This window comes from Pocillopora verrucosa, chromosome 7 (genome assembly GCF_036669915.1).
Source record: "Pocillopora verrucosa isolate sample1 chromosome 7, ASM3666991v2, whole genome shotgun sequence".
In the NCBI taxonomy this organism is placed as follows: domain Eukaryota; kingdom Metazoa; phylum Cnidaria; class Anthozoa; order Scleractinia; family Pocilloporidae; genus Pocillopora; species Pocillopora verrucosa.
In genome coordinates, this window is record NC_089318.1 from 17,691,050 (window position 1) to 17,711,295 (window position 20,246).

Below are 20,246 nucleotides of genomic sequence, written 5' to 3' on the forward strand. Positions count from 1 at the left end.
TGAAAGGGATCAAAACAAAATACTGCTGTCAAGAGATATTTCCTTAACTTTTAGTCTCCATGTGAAAGTACTCCTTACAAGGAAGGTTCTCTCTGTGTTCCTGAATATGAATAGAACTCCTATTACCGTGACAGTAAGCCTGGATTCTGTGGAACTCACGGTTCTTAACCTCCACACAGATCACGGACACCTTAAGATCGCTTCGATGGCTAGATGTTAAACAAAGACGTAAGTTACATGGTTATAAATGTCTTAATCTTTTGTCACTTAGCCACTTATCAAATCAATTTTGTTCACCGCCGTCTACTACCCATAACAGAAAGACGAAGCAAAGCCTTCATATTTCACCTTACAAAGTTTCAGCCGGTCAGTGCACCTTTATCCATTATCGCGGTGTAAAAATATGAAACAGCCAGAACAAGGATTTAGAACAAATAACTGTATCTCCAAAGTTTTTAAAAAAGGTTTAATTAATCTATTAATGTGCAATGTAAAGTAGATTTGGAAGTATCATTGCAAATAGTTTTTCTGATTTTTTTGGTGATCTAGTTTTTTTCTGTATTTCATGCTGGTGCTGGAAGCCCTCGTCAGGGACTGACGCTTAATAAAGCATAAACTATGCATGTGTATATGCTTGAGTGCGTATGTGACCCCTCATAAAGTGACTAACCCCAAAGGTTCTTAAGATAAAGAGCAGACTTATCACAATTGCGACAGCTTTCGTAACACAACCTTTTTAATACTGTACATCAATTGTAGAAAGTCTTTATTCTCTGTCTCGCTTTTCATGAATAGAATCTTCTTTAGAACAAAAGAATAGCTCGGATGATGACTTAACGGCTAACGGTTAAGGTTTTGGCCACTTTACGGCTAACGATTAATTCATTTCGTTATACAAAGCTAACAACAATATTTTTAAGGTTAACTTTATTTAGGACTAACGGTAAACGCAATTAAGACTGTCTTAACCATTATCTTGACCTCGCGACTGAGCAATAAGGCGTCTACATCACGACGTTTCCCATAAAAAGAAGGTGCTAGGTTTGAGTGGTTATATTACGATCCATTCAAGGAGGTTCATTTTAAAACATTTTGTTTGCAGAAGGCAACGTTTGAGTAACAATATACCGGCAATGTTTTTCCTTAAATGAAAACACTTGTTCTAAAAAGTAAATTCTAGTTTAACCGGTTCTTCAGGATCCGTTGTGACGCATCCGTCGCAACATAAAAGTTGGTTCCGACATTTTTATTCAAAGCAGCCAGTCCCTCAGGAATAAACAAAGTTGTTTCTGGTAGTACAACTCTGGTAGTCGATTGAGCTTGTGTTAATTATACTGTTGATCAAAATTTTAAAGAAGTAAGGTGTCATTTCTTAATGAAGTGGTCTTCATGCGTAACGTTAACGCTTTGAAATGTTACGTAACGAAGCCGTATATTTTTCAATTGTGCATGTAATGCAGAGAAACTTTCGTTGAATGTTCGAAAAATATGCATAAAAAAAAGGTCAAGAAAGGTAACTTGCTCGCAAGAGAGATCTCACTCCATTGTACTGGTACTACCGTATTTATTCACCAATAGCCTAGCTGAGAGCCTAAACTTTAGAGATTTAATGATAGGCCTAAGCTTGTTCAAAAGCTCTTACACATCCTAGGTTTCTTAGCAAGAGTTCACCTTTGGTTGCTGAATCGAAAGAGATCTTCTGAAAGTGCATCTAGTAAGAAACATGTTTTGGTCATTGAATGAATAAACACAACCAAATAAATATTCAAACGTTTATTGAAACAACAAGCAAATCAGCTGGATTGTGAATATTAATTGAACTTTTTGCAATATGGTAATTACTCACGTTTTTCCATTTTTTTACAGTACATTTTGCAGTAGCCTGAAACAAGGATTTTTGAATTAAAACCTGAAGAAAATAGCCGTTCAGAAAGTATCGAGTAAATGGAACAACTTGATACATGATAACAAAACTTCTGAAAAAAATATCCAATTTTCAAACATCATCGACTCAAAACGCTCTTCGAGTTGTTGTTTCCAAGGTCCGTGATAATTAGCATCCTTGCGTAACGGCTTTGTCCACGATTGATTACGCTGTAGGCAAAGATTTTTAAAGTAAAACAGGAAGAAAATAAAACTCGAAATTTGGAAAGCATCAAGCATATGGAATAATTTGATGCACAACTTTTTAAAAGAACTCGCAATTTCAAATGGCATCGACTAAAAACGTTCCTCGATCAATTTCATCAAAATTATGTAGCAGAGCTTTACTGGTTACCAAGCTTGTGTAAAAGCAAAAGACAATTATACCTGAGTATATCGAGCTTGTGCATTGATTAAAAAATAATAGAAAAAAAGCCTGCCATCGGTATGCGACACGTTCATTTTCAAGGGGCTACGGGCAATGTTATGCCAAGTGCAGAATAGACGGTGCAATACTGAGGAATCACCTTGCGCAATATTTGATGGATCAGAGAGAATTTACATCCTTAGAATATAATTTAATTGCGTATTACATAATAAGATACAGTAGGTTTATGAGCACAATGTAGTCACAATGCGCGTAGTACCAGGGGTATTTTATAAACATCGTTATATCGTTAGCCTAGCTATCTGGTAAGGCTCCTTGTTGGAAATAGGCAAGGTGCTGCAACTGTTTCGCCAAGTTCGTCCACCGTACTACGATTACCGCAGCGAATGATGCAATCGTCTCACAAGGCTGATTCAATTCAACCCGATCTTTACCAGCATGGTTAACATCGAGCATAATCGTTTCAATTGAATATTCTTTTGTTTGAGTAAATTTATTCCTATAATTACGAACATTTTGACGACAATGCTCTGGTTGCGAAATTTCAAGAATTTCGAACAGCCCCACAGGAATTATGTTAATTCTTTATTTTCTTCGTTGCCTTCGTACATGTTATTTTATTAAGCACTCGTGCAGTCTAGACGTTGTGGTTGTTGTTAGACCGGTGCAACAGCTAGAAGTTCGAACCAGGTCAAACAATTTACGATTCGAATCATGCTGTTATTACAAAAAATATCATGGTTTTTTACTGGAGAACGTTCTCAAGATAGTAGATGGTCATGGTTTGTATGTATTTCTGCAGCAGTTATCAATGGTGCGAATCTTGGTTTTGTGCTAAGCTTTGGGGTCCTTTTCCCAGAGCTGATGGAATACTTTGGAGAGACGGGGGAAAGAACAGGTAAGTTGAGATAAAACGAAATCAATTTAATCCTTTCTGAAAGCGCTTTTTTGTCGGAAACAATAAAATGGCCGAACAACGGAAGAGTAAATACCAGGCGCTCTTAAAAATCTCTATCAATCTATGATATTTCGCCATATTTTTGCGTTTTGTTTGGAAATACAAATCAGTGTCTAAAAAGCACTGAAAAGCCGTGTTGAAATCTCTTCGTAGCAGCTCAATGGGTGTTTTGGCATCAACGGCCTTCTTGCGACAAATTGCCATTTGCAAACTGGCATCTAAATTGTAATATTCAGACCCCTCTTGCCAAGTTTTACTTCATCAAAATTTCGACTAACAACAGGTCACTTTATTTCTGAATTTCAGTGGGAACTTAACTTTGTGTTACTGATTCAATGAACGCAGATACCTTTCCATTTGTGATGTCTGATTTGTCTTTAAAACATTACTCCAACATTAAATTTGATGTTGTGCGACGTGGAACCAAGATGTATTCAAAATAAGCAAAGTAGGCCCTTTTAATTCAACCAATAAGGAAATAGGAGCAAACTTCCCAAAAATAGGAGTGCGGCGGGTCGATCCTTACGCATAAACTACAATTTAATTTTTTTTTTTTAAGTCTGAAATTCTTTATTTCCTAAAATTGGTTCCGGGATCAATTCCTCGCTTTCCATGCATCACTCAAACTCAATTTATTTCAATGTATCATCTCCGAACTTAGCTGCTAAACTTGTGTCTTGATGACCTAAACTATTGCAGTAGAGTCTCACTGGGAGTAGCTTTGAAGGTTATCTGTGAGGTCTTTGACGGTTGACGATTCATAAGTAGATAGAAGATTTCTTCAATTAGTTAAAATCAAAACAATTATTTTTATTTTTCAATATTAATTACAAATGTTATTCAAACATATTCAGTGTATGAAGTGAAAGAAAGCGTCGTTTGAATATATTATATATTATATTATTATTATATAATTATATATTATTATATATTATTGTATTAACTAAAGGCCTAATCAAACCCACGCAACATTTCATCGCAACATCTTGCAACCTTAATGGGCGGTGCTGCGAGGTAATGTGAAGGAGCTGGCCAAACGTGCGCAACATCTGGCAACATTCAAAAGTGTTTCAACAAAAATTTTACCATTTTCAAACTTGTTCCACCACCATGCAACATCTTGCAACATGTTGTTACAGGGTAGCCAAGCGTGTACAACACGTTGCGCGCAACAATGTTGAAAGAATTGTTTAAAAGATATTACGCTGAAATGTTGTATGGCCGGGCCTTAACGAACAAACTCAGCAAAACCTTGCTGATATTCTACCAGCCCTGATCATTGTAAGTTCGACGCGAAATGAACGACCCGACCCAGACCTCCCTGTTTTTTTGCCCCACCGCTACTCTCGTCTCTTTTTATATGAGAAATTCGAGAATCCCTATCCACTCTTTCTTATATCGTCTACTTTGTGGCGAAGTTCGCCGCTCAATGTCAGCGCGCCGCGCAGAATTCTGGGAGTGTTTCTTTTTTTTTTTTAATTATTATTCGCGTATGAAAAATGGTTTTTCGTTTATCAGATGCCAGTAACATGGTCTTCTTTCCATTCTTATCAGCTTTAGTCGGCTCAATTGCAGTGGGAATGGTTTGGCTTGCAAGTCCGCTGGTCGGTTATTTCTGTGATCGCTTTGGTTGTCGGGTCACGTGTTTCGTAGGAGGCACGTTATGCATGGCTGGCCTTGCGTCGACGTCATTTGTTCCAAACCTCACTTGGATGTACTGTACGTATAGCGCAGTGTATGGTTTGGGAACATGCTTCATCTACAATCCTTGCTTTCTTATAATTGCCAAGTACTTCATGGAGAAGCTATCCATTGCAACTGGGATTGTTTCGCTGGGTTCGAGTCTGGGTTACCTGTGCACTGGACCTTTGCTACAAGCACTATTGGACGCATATGGATGGAGGGACACTTTCAGAATAATGGTGGCGACATACGCTCTTGTTTGCATCTTGAGTTTGACATTTAACCCCAACGTACAAGGCATAACAGTAGTAGAAACATTTACCCCTGAAAAGGATAACAATCGAGCTCAAACAGTAAAGAGGAACGCACTCTTTTTTTATTGCAGCGTGTGGGTCTTTCCTGCTTACACTGTGTTCGTTGTTTCACTCGTACTTGCCAGTTTTTCGATGTATATTCCCTTCATCAATCTGGTAAGATTATGATTTGATACAAGATAGAGCGACTTGGGAGGTTGGGAGAGCACGAGATAAGCTGGAAACCACTCCGCTTCGCGTCGTGGTTTCCTACGCTTATCTCGTGTTCTCCCAACCTCCCGCGTGTTTACATCAGGCTATGTAAACACGGAAACCATTTTACATTTCTTCAATGAAATTATATTCTATTGTGGTAAAATAAATTCAGGTGAAGCCCGGAAAAAGGTTTTTGACAAAACTAGCCCTAGGCCTGCAACTTATTGGATCAGGTGCAACCATTTGTTTTCCGACAATACCAGACAGTAGTGAAGCAAATTGAAGGCTTTACTCTCTGAATATTGTTAGAACAATTTTCAATTAAGTGTCGAAAGTAATCGATATTGCATTGGTTTCACTTCACTGACTTCGCTCTGTGATGGTCCAGAAAGCTTGCGTCACTCCCTCAACCAATCAGATTCAACACTAAAACTAATCACGACATGGTCGCCCGCGTATTCCCGCGCTTTAGGCGGTTTGTTTGCCTTTACTTTGAGTTCTCATCATGCATGCTCCAAGGATAGCCTTGCCAGTCGTTCGGCTAATGCAACATTTCTGTTTTTAAACTAGGTCAAGTTTAGCGAAGATGTCGGAATATCTCCACAAAAAGCCTCCCGACTGTCCATCTTCATCGGCCTTGCTTCAGCCGTTGGACGAATCACAACAGGGAGATTGTGCAACGATAAAAGAGTAAATCCAGTTTACATTTATCAAGCGTGTTTGGTTATCGCTGCTCTTGCCACATCGATACTGCCAATGGCAAAGGAATACTGGCAAATTATAATTTTCAGCGCAACTTTTGGATTAAGTGAAGGTGTATTCATAACAACCCAGAATTTCATTTTATTGACCTGTGTGGACAAAAAACGAAGGACTGCAGCTTTCTGTATCAACAACCTGCTATATGCCTTTACTGCAGCAGCCGGCGGACCCGTTGCCGGTAAGTGAATCAATGAACCCAAAGAAGATGGGTTTAAAAGTCTTGAGATAATTTCTTAACCAACCAGAATGAGAAATACAGCCAATTTTTTGGTTTTTCGTTTACACTAGCTTACAAATGTAGCCATTGTTTCCTTGTGTTTGGTTAGTACTTCAGCTTTTTCGATTTATTTTCTTAACCCTTAACTCTCGAGTTTTGATTGTTAATTCTCCCATCTAGCTGCTACACACTTCCATGTAAATTAGTTTCGAGAATTTGCGTTTAGAGCAAGTGAACAACTTCTACCAGATATCTTTGAGTATTTTCGTTACCTGTTTGCTGGATGATGAACGGATATCATAATGAGAAATTACCTATTTATCACTTCTGTGAGTTAAAGGGTTACAGTTCCTCAATCTTAGAAAGGAGAAAAATGAACTGCGTTGTTCTCCTCCTAGTTTAAGTATCGTCTACTTCGGAGAAAAAAGGAAAATCTTTTACGCTCAGCTAATGTGGGTAAATGCACTAGTTTGTTTATAAATGTTGTTATTATACATTAGAGTTACTATGCAAGCTCTGATTGGTCGAGAGCATACATTCATGTACAATAACGTGTGAGGTTGACATGATAATCCAATATCTGCAGCAGGTGTTGGGTTATCATGTCGAGTTCTAAGTCTGCCTAGTTTCCAAGCTCTTCGTCCGTGTAGTACTCTCAAACCTTTGCGAACTCAGAGAGAAGTGCCTCTTTTGGCGATTGTTAAAAAAATTTATGATGAAACAATTACTGAATTCGGTTTCGATAATTCATGATATCATGCTCAATCTCATCCAATAATTGCTCTTTATTTCCTATACAGCCCTGATGGCTGACAAGACAGGGGACTATACCTATTCATTCTACATGACCGGAGGAGTGTTAATAACTGCAGCCTTGATACCATTGATTTTGATTTGCGTAAACCGTGGGAAGTCGAAGGTCGTCCCCGAGGAATCAGAAATAGAAGAGAAGAAAGACAATTTTGAGAGAGTGTCCATAGCAATTCAAACTCTCGATGAAACGGAAGTATTGGGAAAAGAACTGCGCACAGAGTCCTTGTCAAGAAAGCGCGCTGCAAGCGCATTTCTCTGAAAGACGTAAAATATAATAAAAACGTTTGTTCTTTTCTGGTTAAGCTTCCAAGAAGCTACGGCCCTCAATCCGTCTAAGAGGTTGCCGAATTGTTGTGTTTCGAGTTTTTGACACGCCTTACTGTTCTTCTTTCCTCAAATGATAAGTTTTTCTGTTACACAGCACAGCATCAAAATTTAGAAGTAAATTTCTTGCGATTTTCAAGAATATGGCCAATAATAAATAGTATGCTACATCGATGTCCGATAAAACTCGTTCAATGCCAATGAGACAGTACTGTTCTCGTCAATACTTTTTTGCTCGTCTTGACAATTTTTTTTTTCAGTCGAATCATGTATGCAATTAAAGTACTTCTCCCTCGAGCAAAAACAAAAATGTTCAATGCTGAATTTGCTTTTGTTCTCAGCAGTGACAGCGGCAAAATGAGTGTGCATGCTTGTAAATTTTTACAAGCACAAAGAAATGGGATCGACACTATTTTTTTTTTTTGTAACACTATTGCGGGAAAATGGCGACTTTTTTAAATTTCCTATTGTTTGTTTTAATTTTGCGTGGATACGTTTAAACCAAAACAGATAAGGAGGCTGTTTTTAGGAAAATTTCTGCCGACTCCACAGTCGCATATTTCACATAGCAATAAAATGTTGCGGTAAGAGGTGTGAATTTAGGGACTGAAGTGGTGCATCCGTAACATGGCAACGAAGTTCGTACCAACAGCTACTATAACTTACAGAATGCTACTTATTCTATGGACTTTTCCACAAGAACAAGCTCCATTAAATTATCCACTTGGTTCTCAGCAATAACAGTCCAAGAAAAGTGTATGATAACGTTCTGTTCGTGAATCAATGAAATTCAGTCACGCTGGAGTCACAAAACGCTCTCCGAACGCGTATATCTCCCGAGCATGCACACTCATTTTGCCGCTGCGTTCTTAGCAGTCACAACGTTCGCACATGCGTAGACCTTTGACCTCTGTGCTGGAGGTTACCGGTCGTTTCGTACCCACGGTCGTCTCGTACCCAGTCGTTCCCTACCCAGTTAGGTTGTTTCGTACCCAAACTAATAAAGTACGTTTTCCATGTTAAAAATTGGAGAAAAATATCACACTTACACTAGCCGCTGTCGTTAAAAAAAATTCACAGGTAAAAACGATAGACTTTTCTATTTAAAATATCATACTTACCTTGCGCTAAGCGATAATTCAGTTTTTTTTTAAGGTCACAATTATACACAACATAATTTTGTTTGTATCTTAGTAGCTTTACTCTGCTAACATGTCGTATCCACCCATTGACATCTTTTCACGCGCTCGCGGGTGAGGTATGTTGAATAAATGTATGACTCAATTAGCAGTTTGGCCACGAACCGACTCAAACTTGGGTACGAGTCGACTGCATTTGGGTACAAACGACTGTGGGTACGAAACGACCGGATACCGCGCGCGAACTGGAGATTACTGACTGATTAATGACCAATCACGCGCGCGTATTATCTGAGAGCTACAGTTTAAGTTAATAGCAGGTCTGTAATTCTTTGTAAGACACAGTGGCGTCTGGTTTCCGTGCTGGACTTCGGACCGATATAGAATGCTTGGAGTATAGGATGCCTAAAGCCATGACATTGGCTCATCAGTTTTAATCATAATCAAGCCGGTGTTTATAGAGAAAGATGTAATAAATTTTTCTACTTCTCCAAAAAAAAAAGTCAAGATGGCGATTAAATCTTTTATTTCAGGGGGCAATTTCGGTAATTCTCAGGAGATTTCTGACTCGTGAAACCGTGCTACTAACTTTAATGAAGGCGATTTTTTTCCAGGTGAGTCTTTTAAGATATTTTTTGTAAGACTTATTTCAAGCAAGTTAGAACTCTTGAACAGCGGTCTGCAAATCAGTTTTTTGATGAATATTGTCTTTGAGATGCCACCTCTGTCTACTCACGTCTAAATAATTGTCAATTTCGGACATTGAATAAAGAGTTATACTGAATTTCATAAGCAGAGGTCAAACTACTTAAGTAATGATAAGTAAACCGATTTTTCTGTGTTGTAAAACCAGAAAAGTATCCCTTGTTGTTTAAGAAGAGAAGATCGTTTATATATACTGTTGTTGTTTGGTGCTCAGCTCTCGCTGGCTGTGTACCACCGCTTTTCTTTGAAGAAGGCAGATTTGAATTCCAGCCTGGGAAATCGATGTGTTTGTACACATTTGAAAGCCACATCGCTTACACAGTCTTCATTGAGTGTTTTTATGTCGCAACACCCTAAACAGTCATCACAATCTGCTACGTTACAGTGTTCCGCGCAGTCTCAAGGTCAAATCGCATTTTTTTCTTCGGATAATAACCCCAGCCAACTCCGTGTGAATGTGGAAGAGGCCAAAGTGACGAAAACTTTAGTAACGGTTCTGTTTGGCTTCGTATTTTGTTGGCTCCCTATTTTTGTCGTGCATTGCACTGACGCCGCGCGCGGAGAACGCACAATGCCACGACAGGTTTACCTGATGTACGCATTCTTGGCCTATTTAAGTAGCACTATCAACCCGTGCATCTATGGTATCATGAATAAACATTTCAAGCGAGAGTACAAAGTTCTCTCGCGCAAGTTTGCTTGCCTTCGTCGCCAGTGTAGGAACAACAACAAAAACAACAACAGCAACCACAACGCAGAAAGTGGTGTATGAATTCTTTTCACCATCCTCAGTCTTAGAGAATTTCGCAGCCCACCCCAACAAACAGATTCTAAAGAAGAGATTATCACAAGTTCAGAGTTAAGGCCGAAGAACATCCTTCCCAGAGGTCTTGCTTTTTAAAACGATATTTTCATTTTCTTCCAAAAGCTGAAGCTCTTCCAAAAGAAAAGTTATGTTACATTAATTTTTTTTCGCGGCATTGTCTCTCCTTATTGCAAATCCATTTAGAAAGAAAGAAGATCAAAAATACGCTTCGACGTGTTTTAGTTTATTAAAAACAAATATGCTTACTGTAGAGCAAAGAAGGACCGTGAAGGACAAAAGGAAAAATCTTGTTTAGGAAAGAGTGCATGAATTCTCTCCTTAAGTAATTTCAACATAAAAAGTAACGAATTAATATTTAAAAACTATTTATAGCGTTATTTGAAAGTGTGTCATCTGGATCTGTGATAATTGGGTTTTTTCCCCTTTATTTTCCTCTCTTCCCATTTACAATTAATCAAAAAATATTTCATCAAAACTCACAGGTTTGAGTTGTTATAAAAGTCGACAATAAACATCGATGCATAAGTGTCAAGTTTTGTACCAATGGCTCCTTATAAACTTCTTATTAGCTTCTGGGCTTTCGAGTGTTCTCCCAAAATCGAAGTCGGTTAATACACCTGTAATCCGATAAAAAGTGATGTAACAATGATTTTACCAGTGCAATAAGCAATAAGTTTTTGACCAATCAGGGAGTTCGTACAATCTTATTTCATAAGATTATATCATATGCAACGACTTCTGCTTCAGAACCACAGGAAGTGAAGATCAATTTTTTCCTACATTTTGATCGAGTGACAAGAGTTTTGAAATTCTCTGAAAGAGATCTCTATTGTCGGAACGTTTCTCTTTTTTCGGTTAATTATTTTCAATTTCGAGATATTTAGCGTATCGATTCTTTTTCAAGCGAACTTTCGTAGTTGTCGTATTATGCCCAGTGTTCTTTGGGACACTTGAGAGCAACAGTATGAATTAAATAGGCCTTGCAGTTGAAATTGTGGTTGATTTTTCCAGTTCCGCTAAAACTACGGTCCTTGTTTATGACTGACCCGAACAAAAGCTTTCGTTACAAATTATTCCAAACTGTAACGATAACCCGTTCGATGACTTTCATCTGAGTTTACCAAAACAGTTAATCTTTGATGCCATGATATGTTTTTTGCTTTAGTTTTCAAATTGATTAGCTAACAGGGAAGTCCTTGCTGTCACTGGGATTGGCTTTAGGGTTTGGTTCAGTGTTTCTTGCTTCCAAGTCTCTCATTTCTGACACTATTGGACTGACTCGAGACCCTCTCAGCTTGGTGAAAGTCACTCCGAAAGGAATGACAAATGCAAACATCAGAACCCCGCCGGTCATGTAAAACGAATTGATATAGTTCCCACTTTGGTCTGCCATCAAACCTGTGAAAAACAACACATAAAGAAAAAATCTAAATTGCAGTGTGCAGATAACGCATTTTACAAAAAAGCTCTGAAAAGGACAGGCCCCTTTCTTAACCATGTGACAGAATTTGTTCATTTTGTAGGGATTATCTCACCAGCAATTGGTCCCCCAGTAGCCACCGAAAATGAATAGAGCAGGTTAAGGATACAAAATGAAGCTGTAGCTCTCTCTTTATCCACACAGCTAAGCAAGATGTAACACTGCGTGGTTATGAAAATTCCATCGCTTATTCCATAAGCACAGCTAAATAAAACTAAGGCCCAGTATGTAGTTGCCATAGGTAACAGGAGCACACATACACCACCGATAAACAGCGATGACTGATAAACAAATACTGGGTTGATCTTTGGATTGTTACACAGTTTTCCGGACAGAATCCGTGCAAGTGATGAGGTAAGGCCGATGAAGATGAACAGTCGAGAGGCACTTTGCGCCGTGATACCAAGATCCTCACAGTACTTGACCTGGTTAAAGATAAAATATGTGCCATGTTATAAAATCCCTAATGGAGGACACTGCATGAAAATGGGGTAACTCAGGAGTTTGTCATATTATCACATCTAAATTTGAAGATCTTTAAAGCACTGGATGGTTGCATTATTTGTTTTTCAATTTTGAGGATACGGCTGCCATAATAATGGGGTAATTTTGGTACAAAAAAAAACCGTTAGTAATATCTAGTCATTTCTTCTCAAAGATTGTAAAGGTGACGTCAATCATTTGATTTTCGGAATCTTCCCGGTTTTGGATTGATAGTTCTGTCGTATTTTGTTTGAAGCATCTCAACCAGCTAGAATTCTGAATCTTTGCAATCAATTGACTATCTCACGTTTTGGCATAGCCAATCGTTACGAGGCTCAAACCAGAGACCTCACATATGGTACAGTTTTTCTTAAACAGGGACCTCCGCCTAGAAAACACTTATAAAAAATATTTTCTCATTTTTTTTAGTGTCAAAAGTATTAGCAATAGAAAATATCTGGATTATTGGTATTAGCTATACTATAGACAGTTGTATTCTAACCAGATTGATGTAAGGAACATACATTCCAAAAGATCCCACCATCAAAGAAATGACGACGAAAGTGAAAACAGGAAACGTCCACACACTGCAGTAAAAAGAGATTCTTCTCTTAATTCCTACTTTTTTTTCCATGTCCAACGCTTCTGCTTTTATCTCCGTCACTATTGTTGTTGCAACTACGTTTGGATTGAAATTCAAACTCAAAATGCAAACAAGAGCGAAGGTTGCCGTCATTATTCTAAACGTGTTTCTCCAACCAAACGCGTCCAAAAGAATCTGTAGTAACGGACCTGTGTAAAGAACACCTATACTCGACCCCAATGCCGTTATACCAACAGCTAATGAGAGTTTTTCATTAAAATATTTTCCAAGTACCAAATAGTTGGAGTTATAAATGAAGCACGCTCCCGAGCCGTACACCAAACCATAGGTAAAATACATAAGATTGAGGCTATTGGCGAAGGAAGTTGCCACCAGACCTGTCACGCATAGCAATCCCCCTAAAAAACACGTTATACGACATCCAAAGCGATCGCACAGGTATCCGGCCGGCAAACTTGCGAACCATACCATAGCTAGGCCGATTGAACCAACCCAGGCTGTGAAAGAGACGATTTTCAAATCAGTTCCTTTCATTTTAGTGGTCAGGGAAAGCATATTACCATCGATATCTCAATTAATCAGGCGAAATTCACCTGTTCTTCAGACCCGATCGAGTCTCTTTCAAACGGCCTAAAGGGTGCAGGGTTATGGATATTCTAGCGCCTTCTTGCATTTCACAAATTTGAATAATTTACTATAAATATCTTCGCATTATGCCTCCTGGAGCTCACCTGGGTCGTGCGGAGTCATTAGCGCAAGCTATTTCATACAGCGATAGTAATCACTAGTTAACATCCTTAACTACGAGGACGGGAAGTGACTTTAAAATTCCGTTGATGAATCGTCGCACAACTGATTAGTAGCGCTTAAGAATCTCATTGAAGATTACCGTTCTATGATACCCATTTTTCCGCTGAGTTTTCCAAAATCAGCTTCGTAGTATATTTCACATAACTTTTTCATATCCAACGCAGATTTTACTTATAAATATCGAAAGAAAAAGTTCCCGAGCATATATAGTTCAATCCTCAATTCACACCACAGCCATTTGAGTTATGTAGTCAGCAGACCGTAAAAGCTTGCTGTTTATCTGAAAAGTCCCTTATTAGTACATTGTGGCAGGGAGAAGAAGAAATTAGCTTGAGGCCGATCATCGGCACTGTTCAAAAAATTCAACATTTTAAAGGAACATTTGGCTACACTTAGATCTTTCAATCAGTGAAGACAAGTTTTATATCCAACGTCTGAAAGTTTTTTTGTTTTGTTCGTGTGTTATGGAATTATCTCGTTGTCTGCCCTCAGGCCTGTAAAGCCGCCAGAGTCACGATCAGAACCGAACAACGATGTCAATTTTTAATTAACTCATAACTTTTCAAAACAGATTTCTCACCAACATACCTGTTCTCCCTCTTGTGGCATTAAAGTGCCTCATCAACTCTGGAAACAAAACTCCAAAGCTGAGTGTAAAGCCCAGATTAATACCATTACACACAGCCGCTGCAAAACAAACAACCCACGACCATAAGCTATCTTGGAACCTTTCACCATCAAACAACCGCGTGAGCTTTTTGAAAGCGTTTCCTCCTTCTTCTCTGTTATCCATAATAGTGTGGAGTTCACCCAAGTCGTTCTAACAGAACACACGCATATTGATCTAGTTTCAACCGGTCGACACGCGCGTCTGTATACAAATAAAGCCTCATTACGTAGTTCACACCATCATCACGAGCGCTAAGGGCAAAAATAGAATCTATGATCACGCTTTTTACAAACTCGTGCACATTATGGGAGAACTTTTTGGTTTCTAGTTTCTAGTTTCCTTATGTAAGAGTACATGTGTGCAAAACCTCGTTGAAGAGTTTGGGGTGTAAAAGAAAGAAATACATAGATATTTATATATTTTACAGATGTTTTGGTGTGTATTATCTCTGAGTATTTTTAACCGCAACCCTGCGGGCTCGTCAAAATACAAACAACGAGTGAAATACTCAGTAATGCCACACATCAAAACGCCAAATTAGTTATTTGTTATCAAACTGCTTTATTTTCAAATCAAGTTGAGGAGGTTACATAGGGTTTTTTGACCGCGCTAGATTTGGGTGCGAACACAGCAAGAGCTTTTTGGTGGCTCGATATGACCGCACGATTGTTATCAGAAAAGGTGTGTTAAAACAGTTGAACACAATAAGCTTTTATGTGATGGAATCTGGGGCTTCCAGCTACTGCACTCGTAATATCCATAGGCCTTTCACGCCTGAAAAAGAGGTCAACCGAAAAGAATACACTGTGGGAAAGATTGCCAAAAGGCGACAGATTCGAAAGTCTACACATGCTTAGATACCGATCTTGGCGAAGCTTCTAGTCCATTACGTAGTGTTTTGCGACAAAGAAAATAGAGATCTTTCGAGTAAGATTTATCGCGTTTCCCTCGGTGGAATTTCTTAGGATTTGATAAAACGTTAAACATATTTGAGCCCTCCCTAGTGCCTGTTGATTAAAAAAATTCACAAGACCAAATTTGAGACGGAGGATGAAAACACAAAATTGTAAATAGCGAGGAAACGGCCTTTGTAACCCCGATATTTTCGGCTTTTAAATGATCGGCAGGACAATTTTCACAAATTTGGAAAATTTTGAGAGATTTTAACGAAGCAAATTGAAGAAAATCAAAGGCAAAGGGAAATTATCGTGGATCCTTAGCTTAATAACGAAAATCATTTTGATAATATTTACTACAGCAAACGACAGTCCGAACCTTGCTCGTTGCCTTTTGATGGCTTTAAGCGGCCTTGAAAAGCGAAAACATGAAAAATTTCAACTTTTTCCCTTTTATGAAATTATATCGACAGACGATACATGATTATTGCAGCTGTAAAAAAAGCTAAACAAAACAAACAGGAAATCAAAACCGTGCCTATAAATAGGTTTTTCACCTTTTACTGCAGTGGAAATAGCTTATTTGAAATTCGTCTAAAGTTCCGCTCTATAAATTGTTTTTCAGCGCTGTTACCGTCTTACAGAATTGTAGGAAAGCTTACAAAACGTTTTAAGAGCTGTTATTGTCCATTTAGACAAGTTAGATTCTCAGTGACAACCACGACTGGACTCGTATTAATTTTCAACTTCTTCCTCACGAATACGACACAGAATATCTAAGCCAACTTAAAACCAAAGGTCCTCTTATGGCTCGATCATCATTTTTACACGGATAAAAAAAAATACAAGCAAAAACTAGAAAAAAATTAAGTTCACTCTAACTTAACTCGTGACTCGAACTTGACTCGTCACGAGTATCGGGTATGACCGATTTACGCACACGTAAAATTAGAGTGTACTAGATTTTTAATATTTTCCTTCGACATTTTGACGACTCGGATGACCCAAAAGTTGACCCAAGCTTGCACAATTTGCCTCCGTATAAATGCACACATGCTTAACTTGCGCCATCTGCTTGGCCCTCTATATAATCCTCTATACAGGGCAAAAGAGAAGAAATAAAACCTAATCAAACTGCTTTAAATCAGACCAGAAAACTCACACGATACAAAGAAACAAACCGCTATAGCCAGATAATTTTGTTCCTAGTGAGTGCTTGTTTCTTAGGTTGAGAGCGAAACCGTTTATTTCCATACAAATCCTTATATTTAGCCCATCGCACAACGTAAAATATTTGTATATTTATGGAGGCTAATTGTGCGAGCTTGGGCCACCTGTAAAAGACCTAAATTTGTTAATTAATACTTACGGTTTAGTGTACGGAATGGAGGCGTGTTTCATTTGCAATTCTTACTTCATGGTTTTTGGAACACATTTTAAACAAAAACTCTCGTTAGCTGTTGGTAGAACGCCATTAGGATCTAGTGCAGGTATCCTTTACAGCGGCCCGTTGCTACAGGCTCTTTTGGACGCGTTTGGATGGAGAAACACCTTAAGAATAATGACGGCAACCTTCGCTCTTGTTTGCATTTTGAGCTTGAATTTCAAGGAGCGACAACATCGTAGGTGGATGTAGAATTAGAAACTTTAGATGTGAAATAAAGAGTAGGAATTAAGAGAAGAATCACTTTTTACCGCCGCGTGTGGACGTTTTCTGTTTACTCTTTTGTCGTCATTTGGGAGGTTTTGGATGTTCATTCCTATAATCAATCTGTGACGGTAGTATACAGCTGTTCATAGTATAGCTATAAAAGGAATAAATATTTGTTAAATGTGTCGATACGGGCGAAGGTCCATATTCAAGAAAATCTGTATCATATTTGAGTTTTAGAGAAAGGTTGCATGGGTTATGCATGGTCTTGTTAATACTTGTGCGCCATTAAAAAGTATCAGTATTAGTCATTTGCATATCAGGTTGTGTGCTGAGCAGAGGGTCTCAATTTCAAAATCATCAGTCCCTCTCGCCAGGAGTCTAAATCTAAACTAACTCCGTCTTCACAGCCTATAGGCATTAGGCAAGTTTTACCTCGGGATTCCAATATTTATTTGGAGGTGAATAGTCAGCCTGTTCTACTCATCAATGTGGAACAGGCTGAGTTATGAAAACATGGAACAGGCGAGTTATAACCATTGACCCTGCGACCGGCACACAAAATCAATTTACAACTTATGAAAAATTCCCTTTTCAAATTTGGACCTTCATTTTGAAGATCTATGGAATTATTGGAATTCCCTCTGTCTCTCCTCTTCTCTCCTTAAGTGCCATTGAAAAATTTATAAAGCTAGAATCTGTATAAATCCTAACTAGATCAAATATTGTGAAGATCTTGGGATCATGGCGTAGAGTGCCTCTCGATTGTTCATCTTCATAGGCCTTATCTCATCTCTTGCACGGATTCTGTCAGGAAAACTGTGCGAAAATCCAAAGATTAACCCAGTGTTTGTTTATCAGTTGTCAATGTTTATCGATGGTGTATCTGCCCTCCTGTTACCTTCTACAACCAAATACTGAGCTTTAGTTGTATTTAGCGGTGCTTATGGAACAAGCGATGGCATTCTTATATCAACATCATGTTACATCTTGCTTAGTTGTGTGGATAAAAAAAAAAAGAAAAATAGCTTCATTCTGTATCGAATGCTTGCTTTAAAAGCGGCGACTGGCGGACCAATTGCTGCAGGCAAGTATTTCTCAACACAGAAGTTAAGTGTTACTCTCCTAAAAGCCGTCTCGTTTGAACTTAAGACGCCTGTACGTTCATGTTCTTGTCATCCAACGCTTTCTCCTTTTTTCAGCGTAAGAAAGGATTTCCGTCATCTAACATTGCGAAAGCGTAGATTCTTCCTTTCAAAGTAAGGAAAAAGATGTATTGATCTAGAGAATGATACACGCGTAGACATGCAATTTTTCTTCGAGTGTTCCACTAAATGGCTCACGAGTGAGCGGAGCGAAAGGGGTGAGTTATCGAGTTGAACACGAGAAGAGAAATTCCCTATCTACATGCAACCATGCATTATTTTGAGTACTATACCATTAAATAGCCCTTTACTGACAAAAAAAGACGTCTTTATTGATGGATGAAAAAATTAAGGTCCACAATCTCAGAAATAGAGTCGTAAAGTGCGTTGGCAAAAAGGCTCAAGATGGAAAATGCGTTGAATCATTACAGAAACAAACAATGGGCATAAATTTCAATTTACAAAATTCTCAGTAACTGACTTTTTCCTCAACGACAGAAAAAAAGTTTTTCAGGTACACAGCCAAAATCGGCCTGTGGCAATCTTCCGCGGGCAGAAGTCGATTTCCGTTCTCAGCCGCGAGAAATTCTTTTACCAAAGCCACTGAATACGTAACTTTCGGTTTTTCCTCTCTTCAGTTTGGCCTTCTTCCCCTTCTAGGCAATTTTGAACGACAGTGTCTGTAAGCGATACGAATTCAGTTTTTCAGTGTTTTAGAAGCGGCAGTAATTCGAGAAAACATTGGATTGAGAATGGTGAGGGCTTTGCTATTTATTCGTCAACATGGCAGAGTGGCGCAAAAGGCGCGAAAGGCGTGACATGTCAGCAGTTGATTGGTGATGTCAAACACGCGTGAAAAATTATCGTGTTTTCTCTCCTGTATTCTTACGGATTTTCTCAGGGCTGGAAATCCTTGAAAAACACCGCAATTTTATACGACAAATGGCTTTCACATGAAAGTACATGCCCCTTACAATTTCTTTGCAAGTTAACTTAGTTCAGTACGTGACAGACTCTTGCAAGAGTCATTTATCCAACTCACCAGCATTTCGAGCTTCGTCTCATAACGTTTGGTACTAATCTTTCTGTCTTTGGTTTTGCGTTGATCTCCACAGGACTGATCGCAGACCAAACAAGAAACTACATCGATTCCTTTCACATGACCGGCGGTATTGTGATGTTTGCATTCTTGATTCCCTTTGCATTGATTTTCATCAACCGGAGAAAGTCTCGAGTCATTCCGATTGTGACAAGAGAAATGAAAGACCAAAAAATAAAGTGTACTGCTCCAAGAGCCGATGTGGTAGCTAATAACTTCCCTGCTCAGAGCTGACATACTCGGGCTGTCTCCAGAGTAAAAGTCTTTCGTCTTTTACAGTTAAACTGAAAAGCCTCGATGCCTTTGAAATCGGCTTGTTACGTAAGGAGAATAGCATATGGTCAGTTTGCCTTCAACGAGATCTAATTTCACGAACAAAAGCGCTGATAAGAGGAGCGAGTGACCGAAAGAGATTTAAATCAGATGATTTAACACGAAACTGTGAAGCGCTTTAACTTTCTTTATTTGCATGGGAAAAAGCTGTAGAAATTTCCTGTTAAAAGCAACGGAAAGAGTTTTTTCTACCCAGACTTGACTGTATCCTTCTTAAAGCTCGGGCTCTAAAGATTGAAATTTTTCACTTTTGACATATATGCGTTATTGACTGAGCGTGAGGTCAAGATGGCTGGATATTGGCAGAGTTCCTTTTTTTCTCCATTTTTATGGACCAGTAAAACGCCAAAAAGGAACGATGCTAATATCCAGCCACAGAGACTCCACGGTGAGCGTGGTTTGCAACACAATAAACCCACGAGGGTCGTTTGATGTTTTCGTTGTTTTTAATGTCTTCTGCTGCAGTAAATTTTCTTTAGTCCTCCTCTCCTTACACTTCATTAGCGACAACTTATCCCCCCTCCGTCCCCCCCCTGGAATCCATGTCATCCCCCAAAATCCTCCACCCCCTCTCCCCTTAAGATAAATAATGACTGGTGTGGTCCCTTAGATACGATTTTTGCGTGGGTAGTTTTATTGACGTTATACTAGAAAAATAATCACATGAGTCGCTCGTACATTTTGTGATCTGTATCCTCACTCGGAATATGCTGAAAGGCTTTCTAAAAATAAAAAAATTTAAAAATCACTCTTGCCTAGCTAGAAATTTGAAGATACACTCGCGTTCATGCAATTATCAATACTACAAGTAATTCCTGGCGAGCGCGA

At 38.7% G+C, this 20,246-nt stretch overlaps 2 protein-coding genes and 1 pseudogene across 2 annotated transcripts; 2 read left to right on the forward strand and 1 right to left on the reverse strand.

Annotated features, from left to right (window-relative positions):
• The first annotated feature begins 2,517 nt into the window (after nucleotides 1-2,517).
• On the forward strand, nucleotides 2,518-7,898 carry LOC131784788 (monocarboxylate transporter 4). The gene is made up of 4 exons (XM_059101616.2): nucleotides 2,518-3,209; nucleotides 4,824-5,422; nucleotides 6,032-6,401; nucleotides 7,241-7,898. Exons 1-4 carry the CDS (start codon nucleotides 3,026-3,028, stop codon nucleotides 7,510-7,512), a joined length of 1,425 nt encoding a protein of 474 aa, XP_058957599.2. The 5' UTR covers nucleotides 2,518-3,025; the 3' UTR covers nucleotides 7,513-7,898.
• A 2,563-nt stretch (nucleotides 7,899-10,461) lies between these two features.
• Nucleotides 10,462-14,528, reverse strand: LOC131784790 (monocarboxylate transporter 8-like). Its single transcript, XM_059101618.2, has 4 exons — nucleotides 14,213-14,528; nucleotides 12,713-13,311; nucleotides 11,783-12,152; nucleotides 10,462-11,645 (listed from the first exon to the last, which is right to left on the reverse strand). The coding sequence occupies exons 1-4, from the start codon at nucleotides 14,415-14,417 to the stop codon at nucleotides 11,425-11,427; spliced, it is 1,395 nt and encodes a 464-aa protein (XP_058957601.2). The 5' UTR covers nucleotides 14,418-14,528; the 3' UTR covers nucleotides 10,462-11,424.
• A 420-nt stretch (nucleotides 14,529-14,948) lies between these two features.
• On the forward strand, nucleotides 14,949-19,319 carry LOC131784835 (monocarboxylate transporter 10-like; annotated as a pseudogene).
• Nucleotides 19,320-20,246: the final 927 nt, after the last annotated feature.

Coding starts and splice junctions, on each gene's coding strand:
- LOC131784788 (XM_059101616.2), top strand. CDS start 3,026: ATGCTGTTATTACAAAAAATATCATGGTTTTTTACTGGAGAACGTTCT. Junction 5,423..6,031: donor ATATTCCCTTCATCAATCTG/GTAAGATTATGA, acceptor TTTTTAAACTAG/GTCAAGTTTAGCGAAGATGT. Junction 6,402..7,240: donor AGCCGGCGGACCCGTTGCCG/GTAAGTGAATCA, acceptor TTTCCTATACAG/CCCTGATGGCTGACAAGACA.
- LOC131784790 (XM_059101618.2), bottom strand. CDS start 14,417: ATGGATAACAGAGAAGAAGGAGGAAACGCTTTCAAAAAGCTCACGCGG. Junction 13,312..14,212: donor TGCCACAAGAGGGAGAACAG/GTATGTTGGTGA, acceptor TCTCTTTCACAG/CCTGGGTTGGTTCAATCGGC. Junction 11,646..11,782: donor TACTGGGGGACCAATTGCTG/GTGAGATAATCC, acceptor TGTTTTTCACAG/GTTTGATGGCAGACCAAAGT.